The 27638-nt window shown below is 39.0% G+C and overlaps 1 protein-coding gene, 1 long non-coding RNA gene, 2 other non-coding genes and 7 pseudogenes across 4 annotated transcripts; 9 read left to right on the top strand and 2 right to left on the bottom strand.

The window, feature by feature from the left end:
* The first annotated feature begins 235 nt into the window (after nt 1-235).
* LOC149723085 (5S ribosomal RNA) lies at nt 236-354 on the top strand. Its single transcript, XR_016387105.1, has one exon. It is a non-coding gene; the product is annotated as a 5S ribosomal RNA (ribosomal RNA).
* Nucleotides 355-454: 100 nt separating this feature from the next.
* Nucleotides 455-563, top strand: LOC149723084 (5S ribosomal RNA; annotated as a pseudogene).
* A 100-nt stretch (nt 564-663) lies between these two features.
* Nucleotides 664-782, top strand: LOC149723083 (5S ribosomal RNA). Its single transcript, XR_016387104.1, has one exon. It is a non-coding gene; the product is annotated as a 5S ribosomal RNA (ribosomal RNA).
* A 99-nt stretch (nt 783-881) lies between these two features.
* On the top strand, nt 882-990 carry LOC149723082 (5S ribosomal RNA; annotated as a pseudogene).
* Nucleotides 991-1090: 100 nt separating this feature from the next.
* LOC149723081 (5S ribosomal RNA) lies at nt 1091-1209 on the top strand (annotated as a pseudogene).
* A 100-nt stretch (nt 1210-1309) lies between these two features.
* On the top strand, nt 1310-1438 carry LOC149723080 (5S ribosomal RNA; annotated as a pseudogene).
* Nucleotides 1439-1537: 99 nt separating this feature from the next.
* On the top strand, nt 1538-1656 carry LOC149723079 (5S ribosomal RNA; annotated as a pseudogene).
* A 100-nt stretch (nt 1657-1756) lies between these two features.
* LOC149723078 (5S ribosomal RNA) lies at nt 1757-1875 on the top strand (annotated as a pseudogene).
* A 1526-nt stretch (nt 1876-3401) lies between these two features.
* Nucleotides 3402-5069, bottom strand: LOC149723077 (uncharacterized). Its single transcript, XM_089893641.1, has 5 exons — nt 4952-5069; nt 4693-4814; nt 4528-4633; nt 4342-4423; nt 3402-4279 (listed from the first exon to the last, which is right to left on the bottom strand). The coding sequence occupies exons 1-5, from the start codon at nt 5067-5069 to the stop codon at nt 4087-4089; spliced, it is 621 nt and encodes a 206-aa protein (XP_089749767.1). The 3' UTR covers nt 3402-4086.
* Nucleotides 5070-6598: 1529 nt separating this feature from the next.
* LOC149723076 (uncharacterized) lies at nt 6599-7930 on the top strand (annotated as a pseudogene).
* Nucleotides 7931-16746: 8816 nt separating this feature from the next.
* Nucleotides 16747-21012, bottom strand: LOC149723075 (uncharacterized). The gene is made up of 3 exons (XR_016387025.1): nt 20847-21012; nt 20676-20782; nt 16747-17307 (listed from the first exon to the last, which is right to left on the bottom strand). It is a non-coding gene; the product is annotated as an uncharacterized LOC149723075 (long non-coding RNA).
* Nucleotides 21013-27638: the final 6626 nt, after the last annotated feature.

The raw sequence follows: 27638 nt of genomic DNA, 5'->3' as shown, positions 1-27638 counted from the left end.
TAATCAAGATTCAATACGTTATTCTGCCTATCTCCATACCAGATTGAAAGTACCCGATCTCGGAAGTCAAGCAATCTCGGGTTCAGTTAGTACTTGAATGGGTTGACCGTCTGGGAATACTGAATGAGTTAGGCAATGATTATAAAACAAAATTTTCAAAAATACGCTTTTGGTATAAAATGATTTTTTTAATTTACGTTAACAATATATTAATCAAGATTCAAAACATAATTCTGCCTATCTCCATACCAGATTGAAAGTACCCGATCTCGTCCGATCTCGGAAGTCAAGCAATCTCGGGTTCAGTTAGTACTTGAATGGGTGACCGTCTGGGAATACTGAATGAGTTAGGCAATGATTATAAAACAAAATTTTCAAAAATACGCTTTTGGTAGGAAATGATTTTTTTAATTTACGTTAACAATATATTAATCAAGATTCAATACGTTATTCTGCCTATCTCCATACCAGATTGAAAGTACCCGATCTCGGAAGTCAAGCAATCTCGGGTTCAGTTAGTACTTGAATGGGTGACCGTCTGGGAATACTGAATGAGTTAGGCAATGATTATAAAACAAAATTTTCAAAAATACGCTTTTGGTATAAAATGATTTTTTTAATTTACGTTAACAATATATTAATCAAGATTCAAAACATAATTCTGCCTATCTCCATACCAGATTGAAAGTACCCGATCTCGTCCGATCTCGGAAGTCAAGCAATCTCGGGTTCAGTTAGTACTTGAATGGGTGACCGTCTGGGAATACTGAATGAGTTAGGCAATGATTATAAAACAAAATTTTCAAAAATACGCTTTTGGTATAAAATGATTTTTTAATTTACCTTAACAATATATTAATCAAGATTCAAAACATTATTGTGCCTATCTCCATACCAGATTCAAAGTACCCGATCTCGGAAGTCAAGCAATCTCGGGTTCAGTTAGTACTTGAATGGGTGACCGTCTGGGAATACTGAATGAGTTAGGCAATGATTATAAAACAAAATTTTCAAAAATACGCTTTTTGTAGGAAATGATTTTTTTAATTTACGTTAACAATATATTAATCAAGATTCAATACGTTATTCTGCCTATCTCCATACCAGATTGAAAGTACGCGATCTCGTCCGATCTCGGAAGTCAAGCAATCTCGGGTTCAGTTAGTACTTGAATGGGTGACCGTCTGGGAATACTGAATGAGTTAGGCAATGATTATAAAACAAAATTTTCAAAAATACGCTTTTGGTATAAAATGATTTTTTTAATTTACGTTAACAATATATTAATCAAGATTCAAAACATAATTCTGCCTATCTCCATACCAGATTGAAAGTACCCGATCTCGTCCGATCTCGTCCGATCTCGGAAGTCAAGCAATTTCGGGTTCAGTTAGTACTTGAATGGGTGACCGTCTGGGAATACTGAATGAGTTAGGCAATGATTATAAAACAAAATTTTCAAAAATACGCTTTTGGTATAAAATGATTTTTTAATTTACCTTAACAATATATTAATCAAGATTCAAAACATAATTCTGTCTATCTCCATACCAGTTTGAAAGTACCCGATCTCGTCCGATCTCGGAAGTCAAGCAATCTCGGGTTCAGTTAGTACTTGAATGGGTGACCGTCTGGGAATACTGAATGAGTTAGGCAATGATTATAAAACAAAATTTTCAAAAATACGCTTTTGGTAGGAAATGATTTTTTTAATTTACGTTAACAATATATTAATCAAGATTCAATACGTTATTCTGCCTATCTCCATACCAGATTGAAAGTACCCGATTTCGTCCGATCTCGGAAGTCAAGCAATCTCGGGTTCAGTTAGTACTTGAATGGGTGACCGTCTGGGAATACTGAATGAGTTAGGCAATGATTATAAAACAAAATTTTCAAAAATACGCTTTTGGTATCAAATGATTTTTTAATTTACCTTAACAATATATTAATCAAGATTCAAAACATAATTCTGCCTATCTCCATACCAGATTGAAAGTACCCGATCTCGGAAGTCAAGCAATCACGGGTTCAGTTAGTACTTGAATGTGTGACCGTCTGGGTGTCCTCCGGTGACATCAACAAACTTACACAGAATCATTCGATTTTCTTCAGCAGAAAAAGAGTGGTTGAAATACTCCAGGAAGTTAGAGTCACTTGTCATTCTTTTATTCCCAATGGAAAAAATGTTTATTTTGTCGTAGCCAAAAGTGATAACGTTGGCAGAAAAAACAGGGACGAGTACCGGCGATGGGTGACTGTGGGCATGGAAGACTCCAAAACCATTCGAGGTATCGGACCAAAAGTTGGTTTATTAACTTCGTATGGTCATTTGACATCTAATGGACGTCGCCGCGTGAAGTTTCCGGTCGAAATTATTGAAATATCCGCAACCGCGTAATGGTTATTTATAACTCTAAAGCCATTCAAGGTATCGAACCAAAAGTTGGTTTGTTAACTCTTTAACTGCCCATGGCGAATAGAGTCGCTTTGGACCAGACTTAAAGAATTCGGCCCACGGTTCTCATGGTTGCGCAGTTTTTTGCATAAGAATAATGTTTTATGTCTACCGATGCTAAATTCACAGTCAGTTTGTGAAAATTCGCTTTAATTTAAAAGTTATGAACGTTTAAAAAATCAAATTTCAAAGTTGTAAAAAACGTCACTCGCGGGCACTGTGACATCACAATGCAATATTTCGTTTATGGGGAAAACCCGGTCTATCAGCGGTTTATTGGTGCAGTTTTGATAGATAAGCAAATCAAAACGTTTTTTAAGGTATTAACAATACCTATGGCTTCAGCAACTTATTGGAAGCTATTTCCTTTAAGACTTTTAATGAATGAGAAACTTTAATGAATGAGATACAGATAACATGAATGAGAAACTACAGATAACGTTACGTTAACGGCAACGGGGGTATACCAGAAATTAACGTATGTACTCCCAGATAACAGATGTAATTCCAGAAAACCGAGTATGTGCGGCTTTGTCAATACCGGAAGAAACGCGTCTAAATATCACGTCGCGGTCACCATTTTAACCTTAAATTGCTATTTATGACCTCTGATTTCTTGCGGATCCGACTTGTGGTGATCCGCAGCTGCTATTTCCGTTTTGAATGTTCTTTGTATCTCTCCGCCTAATGCAACAATTTCTCACCTTCCTTGATTTTCATTGAAAGCTTAATCCCTTTTCTTTTGAACATATGTATTTTTGGTATAATCATAGACATCTTAAGACCGCAAGCGTCACTTCTGGGATTCCCGTAAAAATATGTTTTTAGACCAAAAAAACAATGTTAGTTATTCCTAAATGCAAATATTACGTGTGTTTGTGTAGTTAGGTACTAGAAAGTTTATTAAAGTGAAAAAATATTGTTAAATAATGCAAAAAATCAAGTTTATTTGTTGCAGATACGTTCCGCTTCAGTGCACCCAGGTTAAAGCCTGTTTTCGTTGCTCGCGTAAGTCATACGTATTATTTAGGTTTTAAAATATCGGTATGGCGGATTCAGTGGTTCGTAGTTGTTTAAGCAGTCTAGAGATTCAATGCGACGTATGTGGTGCAATGATGGCAAGCATAGATGAGTTGCGAACCCATTGCTTGATGGATGCATTATGAAGAAGGACAAGACAAAATAAACGTACAGGATGTATTTACAAAAACGGTAGCTTTATGCCAAAACTAACTCACTGTCCCCTGATTTGCTTTCAACATCTTTTAAACTGGTATACTTTCTGTTATACTGTGTCTTTATGTCATACTTAAGGCAATTGTAACATGTGTTTCTGTCTTCAGATTCAACTGTTTCAACGGTACAGTTAGACTTACGTTTTTAATGGTCTAAAATATTAACCTATACCACTACATTCTGGCGATCTAACAATTGTATCAATATTTAAACCTGATCCATTCCAAATTTGAATATGATGGCATTTAGTATTTTTAGTTGTGCTAGCAACTCCTTTGCACAACTTATATCTTGCAAAGCTATCTGCAAAATCCAATTGTGCGACGTTTTATTTGGAACACAACTTAATTTGTAACTTTGTGATGTAATGGTACTCTAATGTAATGCTTAATTTATAGTTCAGACACCTTTTGTACCTTACCTATAAATAGCATACACAGGATATAAGTTAAAGCATTATTAATTTGTGAAAGGTTACCTATAAAAGAATATAAAGTGGAAGTTCTCAAATCCACAAATTGTTTGGTAATTCTCCAACCATCAAATGCCACCCACTCTACCTGAACTGTACTATTTAAGCAAATGCTAAAAGATAAAATAAAAGATTAGTATTCCAATAACTTAATTTACAGAATACACTCTTTTGCCTTATGTGAGGAACTAAATCTTGTTCCGATATCCAATATTCCAGTAAAGTTTTTTGATTCCTGGTAGTTATTGACCATTTGTCTGTATATTTATGCACAATATTACAAATGGTAAATTGACAACTGCTAAAAGATGCCAATGTTCTTATAAATGATATCAATAAAAGCAAAATTCTTTCGACAAACCTCTCGTTTGTGAAGATAATTTGCTGAAGCTGCTGTACACTTTTTCTATGCAGCTATGGCGAATTGCATCTGGTAACGGTTTTCGGGTAACTCGTTCACGACTCTTCTAAAAATGCATTTAGTATATAAATGAAATGCAATATAGGTTCAAGAACAGAAGTTTACCTTCACAAGTACACCACATTTTTTAGGCAAATTCTCAGATGGAAATGCACCACATTTTAACTCCTTCCTTGAATGATAGGAAACTATGTCCTCCGGTTTAAAGTGCGCTTCACAAACATGCTCTAAATAAAATACTGTTTAAACAGGACTCTAATCTTTATATTGTACGCGTTATACTTTTCTTTTTTAAGTATTTCCTTGATTCTGTCACCCCTTTGGAAATCGCGTAACCCTAAAATAAAGTTTGTCAACCTCTCACGGTGATCTTTCTCGTCGGAACTCCGTGCTAAATCTGGTCTACGAATAGTAAACAGTGACCGCTTTGCGTTTTTTTTGCTGTAGCTAAAGAAACAGTTAGGGATGCAACAGTTACTCATCGTGATCGTGGAGTATACGTTTAGTAACCACAGACGCTTGTTTATTTACTTTTCAAGTAACCTGCTGCAATGATGCGTGACTTGTCTGAAAAAAATTCTCCGCTTGCGGTCTATTATAAGTTGTCTATGGTATAATCAATAAATCGAATGGTGTCAGAATATCATGCAGGCGATTATATACAAAAACGGGAAAAGGCGTTGCGAATAAGAGATTGTGACGTCATACAGAACCAATCAAAAGTTCTCTCTCTATTTTTATTGTCTTGCGTTAACGTCCATTGCAGAATGTGGAATTTGCCCCGGGAATGTATTTGTTCCAGGTCAAACGGGTTCATGGCTCTGGACCCGTAATGTTCGGCCCTGCCCCTTCCATGAATATAGGTCGGATTGCTACAAGTTAATGCATAAATAAAGCACTTTTTATAAAGTCAGTAAAACTACATGGGACTATACAAAGAAGTGTAAATGCATATAAAGCACTTTTTATAAAATCAGTAAAACTACATGGGACTATACAAAGAAGTAGGTACACTTTTCCGCTGGTTGTCGGTAATTAAAATTAAAGGAAGTAAAAACGCACAAAACAACTTACCCGCAGTAGTAATGGTGAACTAGATGCTATACAACATATCATTTACAAGGACCAAAGAAGGACGTGGTGCGAATAGTAATGACTACACAAAAATTTGGTGTGGACGTGACTTTATAGTTTGAATTGTTATCATAAACATTCATATATTTGCAGAATTCGTATACAAAAAGTGTACATCCAAATAAGTTTAAAGGGGCTAAACACACCTAAAAGTACATCGCTTTAATAGATAGTGAGTGTTTTTCTGATTCCAACGACACCTTACTGATTTTAATCGGTTTTCTATAACCAAAGGTATTCCAGCTCAAACGCCGTAAAATTCATAAAACTGATTTGAAAAAGTTGAGAAGTGTACTACCCACGTGACAATTCACGTTACAAAATTGTTGAAGCGTGGCCGCTCTCATTTAGAAAGGCGAGAGGTAGTGTATTTAGCAAAAAACAAGACAACAGAAAAAACGCAAGTTTCGCTTTTACGAATGAATCAGTCACGTGACTAGTACGTTCCTACGTCACATGCACAGATCACGTAGTAAAAAAGGTGAGTTACCGGTAAGGAAAGCCTTGGTGGGAAATCGATTAGTAGACACGCTGCGAGATACAGGATGCACAGGGGTCATCGTGAAAAAGGAGTTCGTGAACGACGAATATCTGACCGGGGATCACGGAACTATAACTTTACTGGACGCGACGCAACGACTGCCGAGGGCAGAAGTCGCACGGATCTGTGTAGATACACCCTCCCTTCTATAAAGGCGAGGTTGAAGCACTCTGTTTACCGAATGCTGTGCACGATCTTATCCTCGGAAATATACCGGGAGCAAGAGACCCGGAAAACCCTCGAGAAACTTCATGCGCTGTGGGGACTCGGTCGCACCGTTCGAAGCCGCCGCCCGAACCGTTGAAATTGCAGAAAAAAAGGTGACTGGCTTGTGCAAGATAAAGAAGGGATTCGAGGAGACGCAATTAGCAGACCGTACTTTGACATCGTTGAGGGAAGAAACGGAAACCAAAACCGCTCAATAAGTCCAAACTTCGCATTCATTTTCAACTATACATATCTGCAAAACAAACCGCTGTCCCAATCACAAACCCTTGGAAGTCCTCACAATCCTTGGAACAAAATCTAAAATGGCGGAAACAAAATCCAAAATGGCGACGACTAATGTAGTCGATTTGAATAAGAAAGTCAAAAGATCAGTTGTCATCCAAAATGAGCTGTTTGCGCCAGGTGTTCCTCTGGAAGCGGTCTCCAACGACGTAGAAGGGGTGCAAAGATATCACTTTCGTGCTAACGTTAAAGTAGAAAGCGCACACGAAGTTGAAAGAATCATACACTACTTTAACACAGCGGAGGTAAACTTTACCTGCAAACGGGCACAACATGGTAGTCACAGCACACCTCCCCAAACCAACACTGGAGGTAGTGACCCTACATCCGGTGCTCTGCTATGTAGCAGCCAACAAAATCACTAATCTTCTGGAAAAATACAAATGGGGACAAGTGAATAGCATGGAATTTAGTTATCACAGGAATTTCCAACATATAAAAAACGGATGGCCCAATATCTCCTTCCACAAATTAAACATCAACAATTTACCGAAAGTGATTTGGGCAACAGTCACGAGACCAGGTGGGTCCCACTTACTCTTGTGTAGAATCTGTAAGAAGCGAGGACACGTGCAGACGCGCTGTCTGAAGAAGGGGCATTGCAACTTCTGCAAGACAGAAGGACACATAACAAATAATTGCAGATCAAAGCCCGTATAGATTGCACCAAAACCAAGAAGTCGTCGCCCAACACCACAAAATACACAATTGGAAACGTCCAACAAATATGACATACTCCAGCGCAATAAGGAACAACAAATAGATCTGGCCAATATGGAAGTATTCCCTATCTTGACTGAGAGTACAAAGCAATTCCACCCGAACACCAAAACCGCAACGAAAAAAAAACAAAGAACCCCACGAGGAAAAGAAGCGTTAAATCCCCAAAAACGACCACCAAGCCGAACAAGCAACCGTAGAAATTAAAAACGAAACGCCGGAGATGAACACGAACCCCACAGCCCAGGACACAACCGAAGAAAACAATACCATCGCAAATTAATTACCAACCAGTCACCAAATTACCACAACATGTATAATATGGGAATACCAACAAATGAACTATACACAGATTCACCAACGATCCGAGGATCACCTGAAAATGCTGTTTAAAGCAACCAGCACCCTCAAAAACAAAAAGTAATAACTCCAGACTAACCAAAGTCGTTACCCTTTTTATTGTAGCACCATATTAAAATAGGAACAATAAATTAGCACCATGTAATATGGCAACGCAAGACAGATCAAATCCGGAACATTCTTAATAGTCAAAAAATATACTGTTCATCAAAATCATACAGCCTTTTTGGATGCAAAAAATAAGAATTCTTGGAAACAATGAAGAAATACACATTTTCAATCTTTATTTAAAATCTGGTTCGAAAATAAATTACGCAAACATACGCAAATCGCAATTAGAAATCTTCATAACAGAAATGACAACCCATTCACAAAAAATCTAATTATGGGCGACTTTAACATGGTTACCAACAAACTCGATATAACAGGGAAGTTGTAACTACAGATAGGAATACCTGGAAACTTATTGAAAAAATGTACATTTAAAAGATATAACTACACAAAAACAAATTAGAATACACACTAATAACTCCAATGTCCTCTAGTAGAAGCGACAGAGTAACAAGTAAAATAATACGTAATACAATAAGGAACTTTTTCTTAGACCACCAATAATTGTTCAGTTATAGAATTAAACACTTATAGAATTGAGTCAAACAAACAATGGTGGGGACCATTTTTCTATAAAATAAATAATTCGAATCTAAAATATTTAGACATAATAATAGCATGGGAGAATTGGAAATTACAAAAAAAGGTACATTGGAGACCGTTTAAAATGAATGGAACTTAGAAAAACAATAATTACGACTTCTCCCAAATAATTAAAAAAAAACTGGAAAAACAAAGTTGTAAAGAAAATGTAAAAAAACTATACGATAATCAAGCAAACCACGAAGAAGAAAAAGCAAATATATGAAAACAAGCTTAACACTGGTGCATTAATAAGATCAAAAATAATAGAAATAAACAACGAAGAGACACACTCCCAGTCGAGCTTTTACAATATGAAAAACAATATTAACATATATGAAAACAAGCTTAACACTGGTGCATTAATAAGATCAAAAATAATAGAAATAAACAACCAAGAGACACACTCCCAGTCGAGCTTTTTTCAATATGAAAGTATCAGGGAAATAAGAGACAGCATTACTGCCATTAAAAACAAACACGGGATCATGTCTGCAAACAAAGAGGAGTTTAAACAGTATATTTGATTTTTACACGACTCTATGGGGCACATTAACAAAATCAGAAAAAACAAGACGATTCTACACTTCCTTAAAGTGCATGTGACACGGTCATCTATAAATATTGTAACCGACGAGCAGTCACATTAAGCCAAAGCCTCAATTTAAAACAACAAACATTTATTCCCGGACACACACTCTGGAAGGCAGCGGTAAAGCGAACATAAATTATGGCACGGCAGCAGAACGAAAATCCAACACACGAACAGAATATTTGTTGCAGAAGGTTTTTTAAATACTGAAGCCACACAGTTGGCACGCTATATGAGGCTTATTCAAATAATATAAAACGGTTAGATAAGAACTTAAAACGACTAACAACCAAAGAATAAGAACCTACCGCTGCAGAGCTAACACTGAAATGAACTTAAAAGACGAGCGCATGGCCAGACGAAACACAAGAAAAGCAAGGAATGTAAATTGCAATTAACGTAAAATGTAGGACCCGGGCCGACATCCACAACAACTAAAACTTTAAGGGAATTTAGAATGACGCTGTAGTTTACACACCGACCCCAAAATGACATGTCCACATTTATTTTCTATAAATATAACAACAGCGTCACCGAGTGGGTGAGGATTCGTTGAAATGTTCTGAAATAGTAGTGCTTTGCACTATTCATCAGAAAAAACAAGACGATTCTACACTTCTTTAAAGTGCATGTGACACGGTTATCTATAAATATTGTAACCGACGAGCAGTAGTCACATTAAGCCAAAGCCTCAATTTAAAACAACAAACATTTATTCCCGGACACACACTCTGGAAGGCAGCGGTAATGTGAACATAAATTATGGCACGGCAGCAGCACGAAAATCCAACACACGAACAGAATATTTGTTGCAGCCGGTTTTTTAAATACTGAAGCCACACAGTTGGCACGCTATGAGACTTATTCAAATAGAATGTAAAACGGTTAGATGAATAAGAACTTAAAATGACTAACAACCAAAGAATAAAAACCTACCGCTGCAGAGCTAACACCGAAACGAACTAAAAAGACGAGCGCATGGTAGAAAAGCAAGGAATGTAAATTGCAATTAACGTAAAATGTAGGACCCGGGCCGGCATCCACAACAACTAACTTTAAGGGGATTTAGAATGACGCTGTAGTTTACACACCGACCCCAAAATTACATGTCCACATTTATTTTCTATAAATATAAGTCACCGAGTGGGTGAGGAATTCGTTGAAATGTTCGGAAATAGTGCTTTGCACTTACTTATCTATTTGTTTCCTCATTTGTTTGAAGTCAACGTAGGATATTCGTACTGGGATATTGGTGGTTTGCTACACGTCTCCAAATTAAGGCCTGAAACGTTAATACAATCACAATGTGGTTTATAAAATGTCCGTATAACGAGTAAATCTCGGCCGAGTAACGCTGACTCTAACTTGCGAATGTCCCGAATGAACAATGACTTCTCTGTCCGAACTTAACTCTTTTAGTAGCTCCTTCTCTATCGGGAAATACTTCAACAACTCGAGCTTTCGGCCATTCACCTCGTTTCGTCTTTTCGGTAACCATTAAAACAGTATCTCCAACCGCGAAATTTCTCACGGGCCGCAACCACTTTTGTCTCAACTGCAGTAATGGGAGATATGACTTCGGGTAATCCACTGTTCTTTAGGACTCACTGCATATTTTTTTTAAACTCGGGCGTTCACGTCAAAAATTAACTTTGAAAATGCGCAAAAAAACTGCTGCGTCACTTTCTGTGCCTCCGTGAATCTAACCATTATTGTAACGTCACACTAGGCTTTGGTTGAAATAGTGTTTATGACGTAGACAATGGACAGAGTAGTGAACCCAAAGGCTCTTAGCCCTGAAAAGAGCTGTTCAAGTAAAAATATCCCTAAATATTGATTAGGTATGCACCAACGATCCATTCAAATAACTTCTCTAACAAACCAAAAACATATATAACAGATTCAGAAAAAGTGTCATGAATGTATAAAAAAAATTGTCTGGAATTAAACACTTTGATCAGAATGCATAGTTTGCTTTCGATTTTTGTTTTAGTTATACCTACAGATGCAATCTATCGATAACATATTACTTGCATTGAAAATTGTTTATTCTGCTAAATTTGGTTTTCAGCTTGTGATAGACTTAACTTATACCATTCAGATCTCTACTGTTTTGCTTTAATCAGATTTAAACTGTAAAATCTGTGATTCTAATTGTAAAAACAATAACTTTAAGATATTTTCTGCTCGTTATATCTTTATTTATGCACAAACACGATACAGCACATAATCAAAATGACACAAAAACTTTCAACATTCTTCTGGATTCTAATTTTAAAACTGTTTTGTCCAAGTAAGCCTTTATTAATATGGTGAAATACTGAAATTAATCACAATGGAATCACTAGATTCGGATGAATAGCATTATGATAGCCACGTATTTGTGAATTACGAAACCAAGGTTTTATCTATATAGAATTCGGCCCCACATTGCAGGACCAGTTTTTTTTCGTGCGTTATAGAAATCATCTGTTTGCATCATGGTTCATGGATGCAACCTGAAGTTTACGAGACGGTGGACGCTGCTCCTGCCGCTTGAAAAGGGCATATAATGTAACCAATAATAAGTTTCTTACTTATATGAGCTCTGGTGTAACCATTTTTGGTGATAAAAATAAGTCTTCAAATCGGTCATATAAAACTGTTTACATCTCCAGAAGCGCATTACTCCTCTATACCTCGCGTTATACGAATTGGCGAGGTCCTTACCGAAAAATCCTACATATACCTCGCGTTATACGAATTGGCGAGGTCCTTACCGAAAAATCCTACATGTGACCAGCAAAGCGTGACGAAATTTTTCCATAGAAATGCTATGGCGTTGGTTCATTCATCAACGACTTACAGGAACAAATCGAAAGTCGGTTTCAAAAACCCGATCTCGGTAGGATATACAATCTCGTAACGCACATTTTTAGAAGGAGAGTTTGTACAATGCGTGTGCACTCGCAGCGATGCTGGAGCCTAAGACTTTGTGCGCATTGGAAGCAACCGAACGAGATTTTCTTGAAAACATTTTGGAAGAGGAATGCGGCACCAAAGCAATTAGGGGAGTAGTGAGAGCTCTTCTTGTGACGAACCAAATAAGTTTAGTTTTGTATATGGACACCACTGCCCCATGCTGCTGATGAAGACGCCACTGTTCAACTGCCACAAAGTCAAGCGCCACTTGACTAACTGAAGCTCTCAGTCAAAAATTATATTTCATGTTTGTGACGCAGCATTGTCAAAAATTAAATTTCGTTGAAATACTTGGAGGACAACCGTGTAACAATTGTCTCACATTAGTCGCAGTTGCGATGAAATATTTATCTTGTCCACCAACGAGTGTTAATTCTGAACGTCTGGTGTGATCGTCACCGAGAAACAGGCTGATGCCAAATAATGTTGCACGCAAATTTCCGAAAGTTTGATTTTAAGTATTGAGCAAAAAAACATTTTGTTTTCTTTGTCGGTGTAATTTCATTTTGAGTGTTGTTGTGTTAAATTTTAGTTTTGCTTTATATATCCAAACAAATTTTTTTTTTTAGTTATTTATTAGTATAAAATGTCAAAGTCTGTTGAACTGAAAATACCTTTGATTTGTTGAACTAAAAATCCCTATTAGTGTGCGACAGAGATAACGTTGACTGGACGTAAAGATTGCGCTGGTTGCGCCACACTGGCTGTGTAACAATTATAAATAATTTTTAACTAAATGTTTTTGTATGAATTATATACATTTTGCAACACTTAAAATTACGAAACGAGACGCCTCTTAAACCGGAAACCACGTGTTCTGTATTTTTTTGAATAACGACGCTTTTCGGCTAAATAGAAACGCATTCTTCTCGTACGCCTTTCTCCTTGATGACGTCATGGGCGCTCGTGCCGAGCTGTTTCCCTTTCCGTTCTGTCTGTTTTGTTTAGGAAAGGTAAACACTAACACTTTAAAATGACTGTACTGAGTGTTGTTAAAGTGCATATGACGCGGTCAAAACTTTGCCTAAAATTAAAGGTTTAACTATGTTAGGACACTTGAATAAATATTTGCAAAAGTAGCCGTTTCAAAAATAGCGAAGTGTGACGTCATCAAGGGTCAAACGCGAGTTAGAAAGAATGTGTTTAGATACGAGCAGAGTCGTAAAAACACCGAGCAGTCCAACTGCCGTCTTTGTGTGTTCAAAATAGAGCAAAAGCGGTGACTTTCGCAATGAGTTTAAACGAACCTGTTGAGTTTTATTATGTTTGCTATACTTAAATCTTTGAACGATGCAAATGGAACAAAATCTCTTTTATCCAACAAACTTCTTTAATCATCCTGAAGGCGTGACTGTAATTCTTTGAACTATAATGTCGTCTGGTACTAGTTTTTGTTTCTCGTGATTCTTTTTACGCCCAAAATAAACTCTCTTTTTCAAATCTTCCCAAGTTTCTTCCGTCCCCTTCATATTTAATTTATCCTAAAGTACTGAAAACAATGAAGAGAATTGCTGTAAAATTCTGCCTTTGAGCGATAGTTGTCTATGACATAATAATCGAAAGCCACCTGTGCAATCTCGCCTTTACGAAATGCGTGAGAAAGTTCCCTCGTGGATACTCTATTTGCTGTACTGTGAAACATTGTCACTTGACGCTGGTTGCGCCACTTCTTGAGCCCTATAATTTTCCAAGCATTTTAGGCCATGGTACAGTCAACCAGAATTGCTAAGACGACGAAAAGTAACACATTATAATTTTAAAAAACTTATTACTTACTCTGTGAATTACAGCAGATTTATCAGTTTACATCGGAATGCACACATTTGCTTTTAATAAAACAATTCGTAACTTTATCCTCACTATTGTCAAAAAAAGATTATTATTGTAATGAACACACTTCCTCACAGGCAACAAACAAATTTTATGGTTAACCAACTACTCTTAAAACCGCTTAGCACACTAAAAATTCATGCATTAATAGAAATACGGAAGCATACGAGAGTGAGGAAACCTCATCTGCTTGTTTTAGTTTGGCTGAATTCGTGAAAAAAACACATATATTTTCCGTTGTTTCAGCTTAAAATTAGGGGGCTTTTCTGCAGAACAAATTAAGCACATGTTCAAGCTGCATTACATTACACAACACAAACTCATGACATATACAAACTGTTGGTCCAGTAGCGATCAACACAGAAATTTAATGTGCTGCTGTCCACCATCCATTTTGATCATTATTTAAAGCTTAATGTTTCAACATACATTTTTTTGTTGGTGGTGAGAAATGCTCTCCTTAAACCACTAACACCTTGTCAAGGGCCTAATGTGATAACGGTAATCCTTTAGCTGGTGGCCACCTGCAATTTTGGGTTCAAAATGTTCTATAGCCCTCACTGATACCTGCTGTCTAATTTTTTTTTCAAAAAAGTCGGGCGTTAGTGTCCAAAATTAACTTTTAAAATGCGCGAAAACATGCTTCGTCACCGTAATTCGTCTGATTTGCGTAAGGTTAACGATTTATTACGTCACAATCGCGGTCTGTTACGTCACAATAGTGGTATATTACATACGTTACAGCCTTGTTTTTTCCCACTGTTTTAACGTAGGAATCAAACGTAACGATACGCATTCTAATAATCTAACCTTGGTTTAATTCATAACGACTAGTGTGGAAAATACGGTGACGCAGCACGATTTCGTGCACTTTCAAAGTTAATTTTCGACACGAACGCCCGAGTTTTTTCAAAACAAAATTATACAGTGGGTATCAGGGAGACCAAAGGAACATTTTAAAACAAAAATTTCAGGTGGCCATCAGCTAAAGGACTACCTGTGATAACTTCTTCACTGGTACCAAATTTTTAGTTAAAAAATCATTATTTCAACTACATCTGAATTAGAAAAAAATTTGTTCTTAGTTGTTCGGTAGCACCACATATCTTTTTTCATTGCAAAACTAGAAGCAAACTATAAACAGTACTCTAATTCTTGTACTAAATGAATACATATTTAAGTAAGTTTATCCCATACAATTATCTCGACTTGGTCCGAAATGGCCTCCTTTTTTGAAAGTGACTCAGCAAATATTTGCCGCTTTTTTTTAAAAAAGAAGGCTATGAGTTGTTTTAGGACAATCACAGTGATTCAGCTGTCTCAGTAAATTTTCGCTGGTAACTGCAGAAGCCATTTGTCGTTTAAATCCCAGTTTTATATCTTATCCGCTCGTTATGGTATTTATATATTCGCTCGTTATGGTATTTATATACTCGCTCGTTATGGTATTTATATATTCAATCTGTATGACATTAGTACTCTTTCTCTTCAATTTGTTTTTCAGACAATCTGCTGCTCGAGTACTGATAACCTGCACTTTTCAAAAAGTTGCGAATCTTGCAACAAGTTTACCACCGTCGGGAACATGCCAATAACGACAAACCAATTTCAAGATGAGGAACACATGAACAATACTCGCGTTTGCAGACGTATATTTGAAACCATTATGTGTGGTGTGGGCGTATTTGTAGCGGTTGATTGTACTCTAGCACAGATTGAATGGTATAAACACAGCTAAATCTAACACTAATAAATGCATAAACATTGAAAATAAAGCAACGTTGTATAGGGATAATGCAGTTTCGCTGCTTTCGTAACAACTACTTTCCCGTCATTCTAATCGTAATAATAAAACAATTACCCAGTTGTGTGTATGCCGGGCGAGACAACTACCACATGTCATTGTCGCGTTTTATTGTTTTGCTACACGTATTTTTCGTTATATAACTTTGTACTTTCCTGTACTGTCAGGCAGTGCGGGGCTTGCACTACTCTGCTGTTCTCACTTTGTCTTTCATGTACTGCCAGGCAGTACGGGGCTTTTAATACCCCGCTGTCTCACTTTGCCTCTAAGCACGATGCCGCACTTTCACCGTACAATAAACTGAGTTGTGCCGTACAGTATCCATACATCGACGTCACTTTGTGGAGTCAGATAGCGTGTGCGTCGTGGCGAGGTTGCGGAACGTAAATTCGCGAAATACAACTTTAACTTCAGCCGTCCCCCACATTTCATGTACTGCCAGGCAGTACGGGGCTTGTAATACCCCGCTGTCTCACTTTGCCTCTAAGCACGATGCCGCACTTTCACCGTACAATAAACTGAGTTGTGCCGTACAGTATCCATACATCGACGTCACTTTGTGGAGTCAGATAGCGTGTGCGTCGTGGCGAGGTTGCGGAACGTAAATTCGCAAAATACAACTTTAACTTCAGCCGTCCCCCACAACTGTGTATTGCCTAATTTTTCTTTTGTAATTCGGACAACCTATGTATGATGCGCTCTGGTTTCCGTCGCCGTCACAGCGAATTCCAGTTTGTGTGCTGCGCTGTGGTTTTCGTCGCCGTCACAGCAGCGAGTTTTCGTCGCAGGCGTTTACTTCGAATGTATGTTATGTGTTGCTTTGTATGTGTAGTCTTTTATCAAATTATTCACCCAAGATATTTAAATTCTGAAACCTATGTAATGCTGTTTCCGTACAGTGTAATGTTCATATCTGGCAGTTTTTGCTTTTTTTGTGGAGCTGGTTTTGGTGTGGGATAACTTGATTTCCCGTTGTTGGCTCCAAACATTTATGACGTTCAAGGTGTATTGGATTTTCGTTTTTAATCTGTTTTTTCGTATACACTTCAAAGGTTTAAACATTAAAATAATAATATGAAAAAGGGAAATTTTAAAGAAGCAGTGACAACACAGTCAAAGAAGTGAAAATAAATACTCCTAATTGTTTGCTGAGTCAATAATGCTTTTATGACTTCACATCTATGCTGCGGTTAGGTTGTTCGTCCATTGGGATGTCTCCAGTAACGATAATCACTATTGTATCAAAGGAATCGTCCCCTACAACAGGATTTTCGTATTACAGTTGATTAGAGACTCTTTTTGGAAGGTCACCAGTAACGATCATCACTATTGTATCATCATCACTTAAAGAATCGTCCCCTACAACAGGATTTTCCTATTAAACTTGATTAAAGATTCTTTTTAAAGATCATCACTATTGTATCATCATCACTTAAAGAATCGTCCCCTACAACAGGATTTTCCTATTAAAGTTGGATTAGAGATTCTTTTTACCACGTCGTTAACTCCACTCTACACGACCTACATTTGCTCCGGTATTTCTTTCGGCTTTGCTTCTTTGTACAGGATAGTGTGCTGCAATACATATGGACAATCAAGTAACAATTTCATATTAATTCTCTAAATTTGCTGGTGTAGGTAGTGTAGAATGTTATGATTTTACTCGGTACCAGGGTGGTAGGTAGAGTAGAAATGCAATGATTTTACTCGGTACTAGGGGGGTGGGTGAGTGTGAAAGTAATGTTTTACTCGGTACCGGAGGGAGGTAGGTAGTGTATAGAAATGTAATGTTTTTACTCAGTACCGGAGAGGGGGAGGTAGTGTACAAATGTATGTTTTTACTCGGTACCAGGGGGTAGGTAGTGTGTAGATATGTAATGATCTTACTTCGGTACCGGAGAAGGGTAGCTAGAATTGTAATGATTTACTCGAGGTACCAGGGGGTGGTAGGTAGTGTAGAAAATGTAACGCACGAGCACAGATATCTATATAGTTTTCCAAATTAACTTGATGCATCAAGACCGTATATTAAACAGTCGTGCTGCGTAACTATTTCATCTGGCGTAACTGTGTTTATAATTGAGCGACACATCTTGCGTTTTTCCAACAAGGCAGGGAGGAAACTATCTGCGTCCGCCCGTTCACCGAACAGACAACCACTTTTCAGTGTAAAACGTTGTTACCTGCTACTGCCTTCGAACATGTGTTTCGTGCTATAAAATCCCTATTTTATGGGTTGCGAGGGCAGTAGGAGCTCTCTTGCGGTCCTCACGTTTGCCCTAGCCTGATGCCGCTCGTTTGTCCGCAAATAAAATGAGTTGTCGAACTAGCGTTATGGGGTCGTTAAGTTGCGATGGGTGATAGCGTGAACGGATCTACAGCACCTCCCGCCACGATGCGTTGAGATGGGAGCGACCGTAAAAAACCCACCATTACCGCACCCACTACAGTAGTGTAGAAATGTAACGAAACTTACGTTTTGTTTTTGATTTAGGCAAGTAACGATATTCATACATACCGATGTTTCGTTTGCGCCCGATTTTAGTGAATGGTGTTTTGCGTGTTGGTGGGCGATTGTCTTGTTCTTTGTTACCGTATGATTGTAAATTTCCGATAATCCTTCCCCGGTGTTGTGGTAGATTTCTACCATAAGAGAGAGGGACATTCGGGTGCACAGCATGTGTTATCCGCTGTCCGTGAGAAGTTTTGGGTCGTACATGGTTTGTCGAGCGTTCGCCATTACATTGCTAGTTGTAGGGCATGTCGGCTGTGGAAAGCGAAAGTCGGTAAACACACCCCGTATTACACCTGGCAATCCTCCATTCACCAACACTGGAGTTTACATGGGTCCTTTCCCTCTAAAATCCGGCAGAAATACGCTGAAACGATATGGTTGCGTGTTTACGTGCATGGCTTCACGTGCCATCCACATTGAAGTTGCTCATTCTCTGGACACAAGCTCGTTCATACAGGCTTCGAGTCGATTCCTCTGTCGTCGTGAGGGTTCAACAAAGAAGTTGTTCAGTGACAATGGTTTGAATTTCGTAGGTGCCAACAAGGAATCAAGAGATTTCGTATCAAAATGGAATCAGGCGCAGATACACGAATGTATGCTCCAACGAGGCATTGATTGGGAGTTCAACCCACCCGCCGCAATCCACCAAGGTGGAGTGTGAGAGAGAATGATACGTTCTGTCCGAAAGATCTTACGACAGTTGACGCACGAACGACCACTCGATGATGAATCAATTCTCACATTTATGGTAGAGGTGGAAGGTATTTTGAATCGAAGACCGCTTACCGCGTTGGCGCAATCCCCATTTGACTTGCGTGTTCTTACTACACCCATGAGTTTGCTCACCGGTTGTATCGCTGAGTCCTACAGTCCCGGTCAATTTATTGCGGCTGACGGGTACCGCAAGTCGTGAAGAGCTGTTCAACATTTGGCTGATCGATTTAGGAGACAGTGGACGAAGCAGTATCTCTACCCTTGCTACAACAGCGACAGAAATGGCTTCTTCCGCAACGAAATTTTTCCGTTTTCGACGTCGTACTTGTTGTCGATGAACATGTTAAACGTGGGCAGTGGTCGAAGGCGATCGTTATTGAAGTCTTCCCTGACCAAGAAGGAATAGTGCGACGGACGAAGATACGAACGGGAATTGGAACTTATTTAATTCGCGATGTGCGAAAACTGTGTTTGTTGGAGGCTGCATAGTCAGCCAGATTCGTCCTCGGTCGTTTGGATCGCGTTTGTGCTTGTGTTGTAATACTTTTGTCAATGTTATTTTTGCTGCGCGCCCGTCCTTTTGATAAAGTTTATTTTTGAGGTACTACCGCTGTTTCTCGCGGGCTTCGTTTAAGCCTTGGGTTGGAGGTTAAAATTAATTGGTTTCGCACATGCATACACCCGGTACCCTATTGTAATGGCAAGCAGAAGACTTGCAAAGTTGACGTGCGTGAGAATGTCACGAATACACGTGCATATACCTGCCTTGGGCAGAAGAGTCGAACAAACCGACTAAATTGAACGCGCTGCGTATGCACGAGCGCTTGCTATGGGGAAATGGCCCATTGATCGGTTATTGCTACGGGTAAAAGACCCATTATTGATATGGACGAAAGTGGACTCCACTGTACATTATTGAATTGAAAATGATTCTGTGACAGATATCTTTTGGGGCCGGTGTGTAATGTACAGTGTCGCCCTAAGTTGTTGTTTATTTACTCCCCATTGTTTTCCTATGCCAGCCCGATTATTTTCTCCTTTGTTTCGTATGCATGGTTGATTTTCGTCTCGTGTGTATATTTGACTTTGTTCGTCCTCAGTTCTATTTAACGACGGCTGCACAGTGCACGTCTCCGTCCACGCTTTATGTTATTTTAAGTTACCTCTACACGTTCATGCTGTTTTAAGTTCAGTTCCTATTTTTAACCATTCTTTATTTTCTATTTGAATAAGGGGCTAGGAATAGAAATTGTTATTTGAAAGGCCTCACAATTGGAAAACGTTAATACCCACCTACCCCTACACTCTGCGTCAACGACCGTTTGAAATACCCCTTGATTTCCCTCCCTTATACCCGAAGGTTGATTTGTTTTTACTACTTAGTTCTCGGTCGCGTGCTGTCATTGTTGTTAATATCGTTGGCTGGGGATTAAAGTTGTTCCGATGGAAGCCTCTTGTTAATTTATTTTTTAGTTAATTTTTCCGGTGTTTTTCCGGTGTAGCGTGTCGGCTACACAGTTAATTATATCAAACCACCTGTCGTACAAAGAGTTAAGGAATATCAAGCATTCACAACAACACACTAATACTGTAAGTTGCAACAAGTAGAAATTTTAATTGAAATGTAGGGACATATGTGGTTCATTTAGTGGCGTAATATCAATAATATCAGTGCTTATGTAGCACACACAAGAATGAAATACTAGCAACATACCTGTCAAACATTAACACATAGTTTGCTGTACCTTCAGCATTTGGCATTAATTTTAGACATTGTCCAACTTTCCAACTTAATGTGTCTTTTGCCAATCCAACTTTCATCTATAAGAAATCAAACATTAAAGGTTGCCCACTTAACATGTGATAACAATTCTGAAGTACATACTTTAGAAAATGGATTAAGTTTGACGTGAGCTTCAGACAACCGTGTGGTGACCCTTTTTCAGTTTCATACAGTTGTAAAATATGATTTCATAATATATCATGTCCATTCGTACCAGATGGCCTTAATTGAAATAAAGAGTTTCTCGCTGTCTGAAATTCAAAATAATACTGTCGTAAACTATTTAGGAGACTATTCAAAGTAGGTCTCTGGTTTTATTCCAATTAACTTAGGTAAGCTGTAACACATTTAAGTAATAGTTAACATAGTTCACAGTTAATGCAACATAGTTCTCGATATACAAAACACAACATACTCCGACCATGCGCTGCTTAGAATGAAAGGTCAGACGAGACGAATGAAAGACGGATGACGTAGGAAGAAGGCGCAGCGATATAGAAATAATATAATATATTAACAGAGGGAGGCATTTTAATTCGAGTGGAACGGCGTAAAATAGGGGAACGAGAGATATTGGGCGAACTCGAAGATGGTTCAGATTGTCTCTCGTCTGTGTTTGGACTGGTGTCGCGAATTGGCGAAGTCTCTGTTGGTGGAATTTCTTCTGTAGAATTAGGAGGATCTATTACGGGAATATCCAGAGGATCTACAACAGCAACTTCTTCTGCCTGGGAGAGGTGCCAAATCAGAAACAGTGTCTTCTCTCCCATTTGGATGTTGTACGCGAGCATATGTAGGATTCATATCAAGTAGTAGAACCGGGATCTCCTTTGTTTTCGTACATGTCGCCTAAGTAGTACTTGTACTTTTCGATAGTAGCCAAGATGGGACCGTAGTTCCGGACATCGATTTGCGTGCGTGTTTGAACATACGCTCGTGGGGCGTTTTGTTCGTAGCAGTGCACGCCGGATTGCATGGAGCGCGTTGTCTAATACAGTCTCCCATCTCACTTCAGGCCAACATTGACTGTGTAGAAGAAGCTTCACGGTCCTCCAGATTGTCTGGTTCGCTCTTTCACACTGGCTGTTACCTTGCGGATGATATGGGGTAGAGTGGCTTGATGCGGTGCCACGCTCTATGAGGAATTGTTTCAGGTCGCTGCTCATGAATGACGATCCTCGATCACTATGTAAATAAGAAGGATAACCAAAAATACAAAATAGTTTACCAAGGCATTCCTTAACAATATTGGTTGCCATAGAGGAACATGGAAAAACAAACGGGTATCTACTATACTCATCTATGATTACTAAGGGATAGGGGTTACGACCCCGAACCGGTCCTTTAAAATCCATGGACAATCGCTCCCATGGGCTTGTAGCTAACCAATGATTGAGGTGTTGGATGGTAGAATCTCGGCTTCACCTTCGCACACGTGCGACAACGCTGCACAATACATTTAACTTCCTCCGTAGTGAAGGGCAGGTTGTGATTTCGAATAAAATGGTTAAGTCGTGATATACCTGGATGGCCAAGCTGGACGTGGAGAGTGTGTAAGTTTATTGGAGAAGCAACCGATGAACATATTCTTGACATTGCGTCGGGTGCCACATGATTTCTACCTGGTCGATGAATAATAGAGTAATTCATTTGAGCTAATTCAAGACGCCATGCTGGAATTTTAATGTTCTTAATCTTTCCTCAATTCTTTTGGTCGAACATATAGCACACTGAGCGTTGATCAGTAATTAAGGTGAAGAACCTCCCTTTTAAAAATTGCGACCACTTCCGAATTGCTTCAATGATAGCGAGTGCTTCTTTCTCCACGGCAGGATAATTATGTTCGCACCGGTTCAGCGTGCGAGAGAAATAAGCTACTGGACGTCCTCCTTGCGATAAAATAGCTGCTATCGAGTATTCCGAAGCGTCCGTTTCTACTTTAAATGGGACGTCATGGCGAATAGCACATAGACTTGCCTTAACCAGAGGTTTTTCTTCAGAATTTGAAATGCTTCGAGCGTTTCACCTCGCATAGGAAATTCATTGCAAGTCAATAAAGGGCGTATCAACAGAAGAAAGATTCGACAGAACAATTTAAAAGAAGTTGAGGTGTGGTCGTGGATGAGGCCTCTTGCCCTTGGCAGATTGGGCCCCCGCCAATGGAGGCTCTGTCGGCTGAATAATAAGTTAGTAGGGTGGGGCAAGACAGGGGTTTCTTTCTGATTAAATTTATCAATCAATTTGGAGGTAAACGTAGAAATATTTTTTCTTTATTGACTGGCATTATGACGTATCTTGTAAACATAAGTGCGTCCAAACCAAGATTAAATTTATCAATCAATTTGGAGGTAAACGTAGAAATATTTTTTCTTTATTGACTGGCATTATGACGTATCTTGTAAACATAAGTGCGTCCAAACCAAAGAAGATACGCGACAAGGCCTGGTGATTTCTATTGGCCATTACGAAAAGGTCGAGCGACTTGCCGACTACCTGGTGGAGCTGTGCGCTGAGCAATCCGAAGCAATCAGCACTTGTCATGCAGAGCACATTGTTCGTTTGTGAAATAACCTGTCAATCAGCACTTGTCATGCAGAGCACATTGTTCGTTTGTGAAATAACCTGTCCGATTACGACAGGATCCCACTCAGTTTGCGCGGCGACATCGAACCAAGCTGAGTCAGGTGATTTTCACGACTCAGAAAGGTAACCCCAGCACAACGTCCGGCATCGCAGGACTCGACAGCCTGCGCAGGGTATATTTTTTAGCGTTAGAAAACCGGCTCAGTGGCCCGATTGTATCCTGCTACTCTGATTGCATCATGCGACGGCTTTGTGAACGTTATCCCAGCTCGAAGACAGAACGGATGCTTGATTCAAAATCCGTACTTCTGTTATCTCTTCACAGCTGGTGATGAACAACACTAAAATGCAATTGGTTTCTGTCAACCAGACTACACTGAAGCAGTGGTGGAACCGCATAGAAAAAGAGCAGGAGGTGGCAACTGTCGTGCAAGGCGTTCGACTCTTCGCGCCAACTGTAGCAGCTGAAGCTCCCGGTGGCGAGGTTAACCAGCCAGGTGTTCACAGAAAAGCTGCTTCCCATGCCTTTAGTATTATTGCCGGAATCATCTCAGGCACGGACAACAGTCGTGGAAGAAGAGGTGCAAGCTCCTTCATCTAGATGCCACCGACCCCTCGGAGTATCCTAGTGCAGACCATAGGCCGACCAGTCCGCAGAAATAAACCTCGAACGATGCCAACCATCTGCGGTCAGTGTAAAGAAGTTCGAGATAAAGACAGTCACACCCAATACTTTGGGGAGTCAGAAATCGTCTTCAATGACGAGAGAATCGTGGTTGCATGCAGCAAAACAAAAGCGCGCATTGCACATTTCTTCTTCGCAGCTCAAACCAACGAAATGAAATACACATGTAGAAATAAATCGTCTTCAATAACGAGAGAATCGTGGTTGCATGCAGCAAAACAAAAGCGCGCATTGCACATTTCTGCTTTGCAGCCCCAACGAAATGAAATACACATGTTTCGTTTCGGCATAACCTGTCTGCGTATCCGTAACCAGCTTCTCCGTAACAGGGATGTTTGTGAACCAATATCTCCAGTATGCGTATCTGTAAATGGATGATGATTATTAACCTCGAACATCATTCATTGTTCGCTGAAATATAGCAAAAATATGACTGTGCAATTTTAACTAAATTGCTGTTTTTGCTTTTCAGAATATAAGTTGAATATTAAGTAAATATGTAAACACTGTTCGACATGTAAAGAATATAAACGAAATCTAGGTGCCTCGCTTTGGACGGCCGTGTACCGAGAACGGCTGGGCGTACACTACACGCACGTTCTTTATATCATCGGAAGAGGGCAATCAAGACGAACACGATGCCGTTTTGATCTTTAAAATCGGGCCAATATCGGTGGCGTAATAATATAATGTTTGAACACTTTCGCTGAAGTCTAAATGTGTTGCCTGCGTACCTTCATTACTTGATTTTTACGCTTCCTTTGACTGGCATTATGACGTATCTTGTATGCAAATGGCAATGGCATATGGAGTTGCTGCTAGTCGGGTCAAGTCGGTTCGATTTTTCAAATTGTTTCTCGTTTCATCATAGATACCTTATGGATGGATAGTCATCTATATTTAATTGTTTTAATATGACGTGTCATATTTTTGTTTCGTTTCAGTGACTCTGTTTGTTTGTGAACACAAATTTGAGTTATACGCGCTGTATCTGTATTGTTATATTTTTTGTTAAAATCTAGAATGGCTCCGTTCCTGGCTGCCTCAATAGTTACTTAAAATCTAAAAGTAGTGGAAATGATAGTGTCTCCTTATTTACGGTTCGACGTCCGGATCTGGCAAAAACTGCAGATGAATCGAGAGTCGCAGACAATGTTGTCAGTTCGAGATGTGAAAAAAGGAGATGTTATAAAAACAAATGTTACTAAAAGAGACGTAAGTTTGCTTTTTTCGTTTACTTTTTATTTAACTGTATCTATTAAAAAGTTGAATTTTAGCGCAGCTATATGTGAGAGGCACTTTTCGACCAAGGATGTAGTAATGAAAGGCTCTAGAAAACAGCTGAAGCTTGGTGCTAAACCATAAAAAAATTTGCTAAAGTCCACAGTTCGCAGTCACTCACCCAGGAAAGAACCAGCCATTAGACAAGTAGTTTTAAAAATCAGACATCATCAGTGCATACAGGATTTGCAGAAGTCACAAATGATATTGTCAGAGAGAACATTAAAGGTAGTTTTCCAAATGTAATTAAATTTAAATTGTCTTGGCTACTCACTCAGCGTGTTATTATTATTTTTTTTGTCCGGCGCCGTGCCTCAGGCGCTTTTTATACCTGGCGGTCTAAGTTTATAGCCGAATTCAAAGAACCAGATTTTTTGTTGCTCCGTATCAGGTTAGTCTGTTACTTATGATTTATATGTTCCATATGGTCTGAATAAGGAAGATGCTTAAAACATTAAGAATATTTCTATATAATGTACTTTCAGAATTGAATTTAATGCTGATGCTGCAGTATCCCCACTAGCCCTCTGTGGATGGACTGTCCGTCCCTACAACTAAGTTTAGTATTGGAAATGGACAATATGACACACTGTGCAGCTTACTCCGTTAGTAGTTCTTGTATTCCTTAAACATGCTGCTAAAGTCACAATTCAATACATTTAACCTAATTAGGTGAAGCAGAAAAACTTATTCTATGTTGTGGAATAAAAGAAGCCGATGAAAAATCCAAAATTTACAGTAATGAAGTTCCTGTCTGTCAGGGGTGTTTAAATTACAGTAGTGGCTTCAGCAGAAACGATGTTGTGGAAGTAAACAAGGAAGTGCATGACACCATTAAAGTGGGTTTCCCATATTTGTTTGTTTCTAAACAATCTCCATAATTTACAGTAATGAAGTTCCTGTCTGTCAGGGGTGTTTAAATTACAGTGGCTTCAGCAGAAACGATGTTGTGGAAGTAAACAAGGAAGTGCATGACACCATTAAAGTGGGTTTCATATTTGTTTGTTTCTAGACAATCTCCATAATTTACAACATCCCCTTCATTTTTTTGCAGGTTGTTTTTGATAAAGAATTACACAATCTCGGTGAATGGCAAAAAATGTTTTACCAAAACCAAATTCAAAATGCCTCAGCTTCAGTCTATGCAAGGAGATATCATCCTGATGTGATTAGGTGGGCAATTGAACTGTTTTGTCGTTCACCAGCTGCTTATGAACACATCAGACAAAGCAATGTTTAACTCTTCCTTCAGTGTCAACTATTAAAAGTAACAGGTATGAATGGCTGTATCGTATGTACATATGTAATTTGTTTGTATATGTATTTTGTTGTTCACAAGATATTTTCAAAACATTGCAGAAATTGTATTCCTGCTAAGACAGGTTTAAACCAAATAGCTATCACCGAAATAGAGCGTGTAGCAAAAGAATCCGATCAATTAATTGGATTCGTGGCATTGGATGAAATGAAAAGTGAGTTCGTAACTAAATTATTGTGATTTTAAATGTAAAATAACGTTAAATTACATTGTATACAGTTCGTGAGAATGTGGTCATACGAGATTGTTTGGGTTCGCTGAGCTTTAAAATATTGACAACTCTACGAATTCTCTAACCTTGCAACACACATTTGAGGTTCTATTCTATGTGGGTGAGGTCCCGCAGCGTGGCACGCCATGGGCCCTAGGATTTAGGCCATAATTGACCCATTACCCCAACACCCGGGGTGCTACTGCATGGACCTTCCCAGTTTAAGGAGCCTGGCGCTTCCCGAAGGTAGGCGACAAGAGCTTTAATGGTGATGGATGGGAGATCTTCCCTTGACAGCTCGGTCAAGTTTAGATGCTCCCGAATTGCGTTCGCATATGCCAACATAATGAAAGGATGTCTCAACTTCCTCGCCACAGACAGGGCAGATGGGACTCTCACTTTTTTAAGTTTATGTAGATGACTGGCAAACATGCCATGCCCTGTTATCACTTGAAGAATGGAACGTAACGTTTACCTTGGCAGCTTCAGGAGTTGTTCGGAAAAACACCTGCTATTGTTTCTCCTATACTCCTTCGTCTGCCTGCAGCCGTCATGTTTTGTCCATTCTTCTTGGTGGTTGGCTAGGACCCAAAGAGCCAGATCCGATTTACATCGTCTAGTGGGGATAGGTAAACCTGGCTCTGGGCCATAGAATGTGTTACTGGAACCATCACGAGCTAGCTTGTCAGCAAGCTCGTCCCCCAAATGGTCTGAATGACCAGGTACCAGTGTAGTCGTATGTGATTTCCAGTTGATGCCAACATAATGAAAGGATGTCTCAACTTCCTCGCCACAGACAGGGCAGATGGGTCTCTC

The sequence above is a fragment of the Ciona robusta genome, unplaced genomic scaffold, assembly GCF_009617815.1.
Source record: "Ciona robusta unplaced genomic scaffold, ASM961781v2 AP042751.1".
Taxonomy (NCBI): Eukaryota; Metazoa; Chordata; class Ascidiacea; order Phlebobranchia; family Cionidae; genus Ciona; species Ciona robusta.
This window is presented reverse-complemented; position numbering and strand designations above follow the sequence as displayed.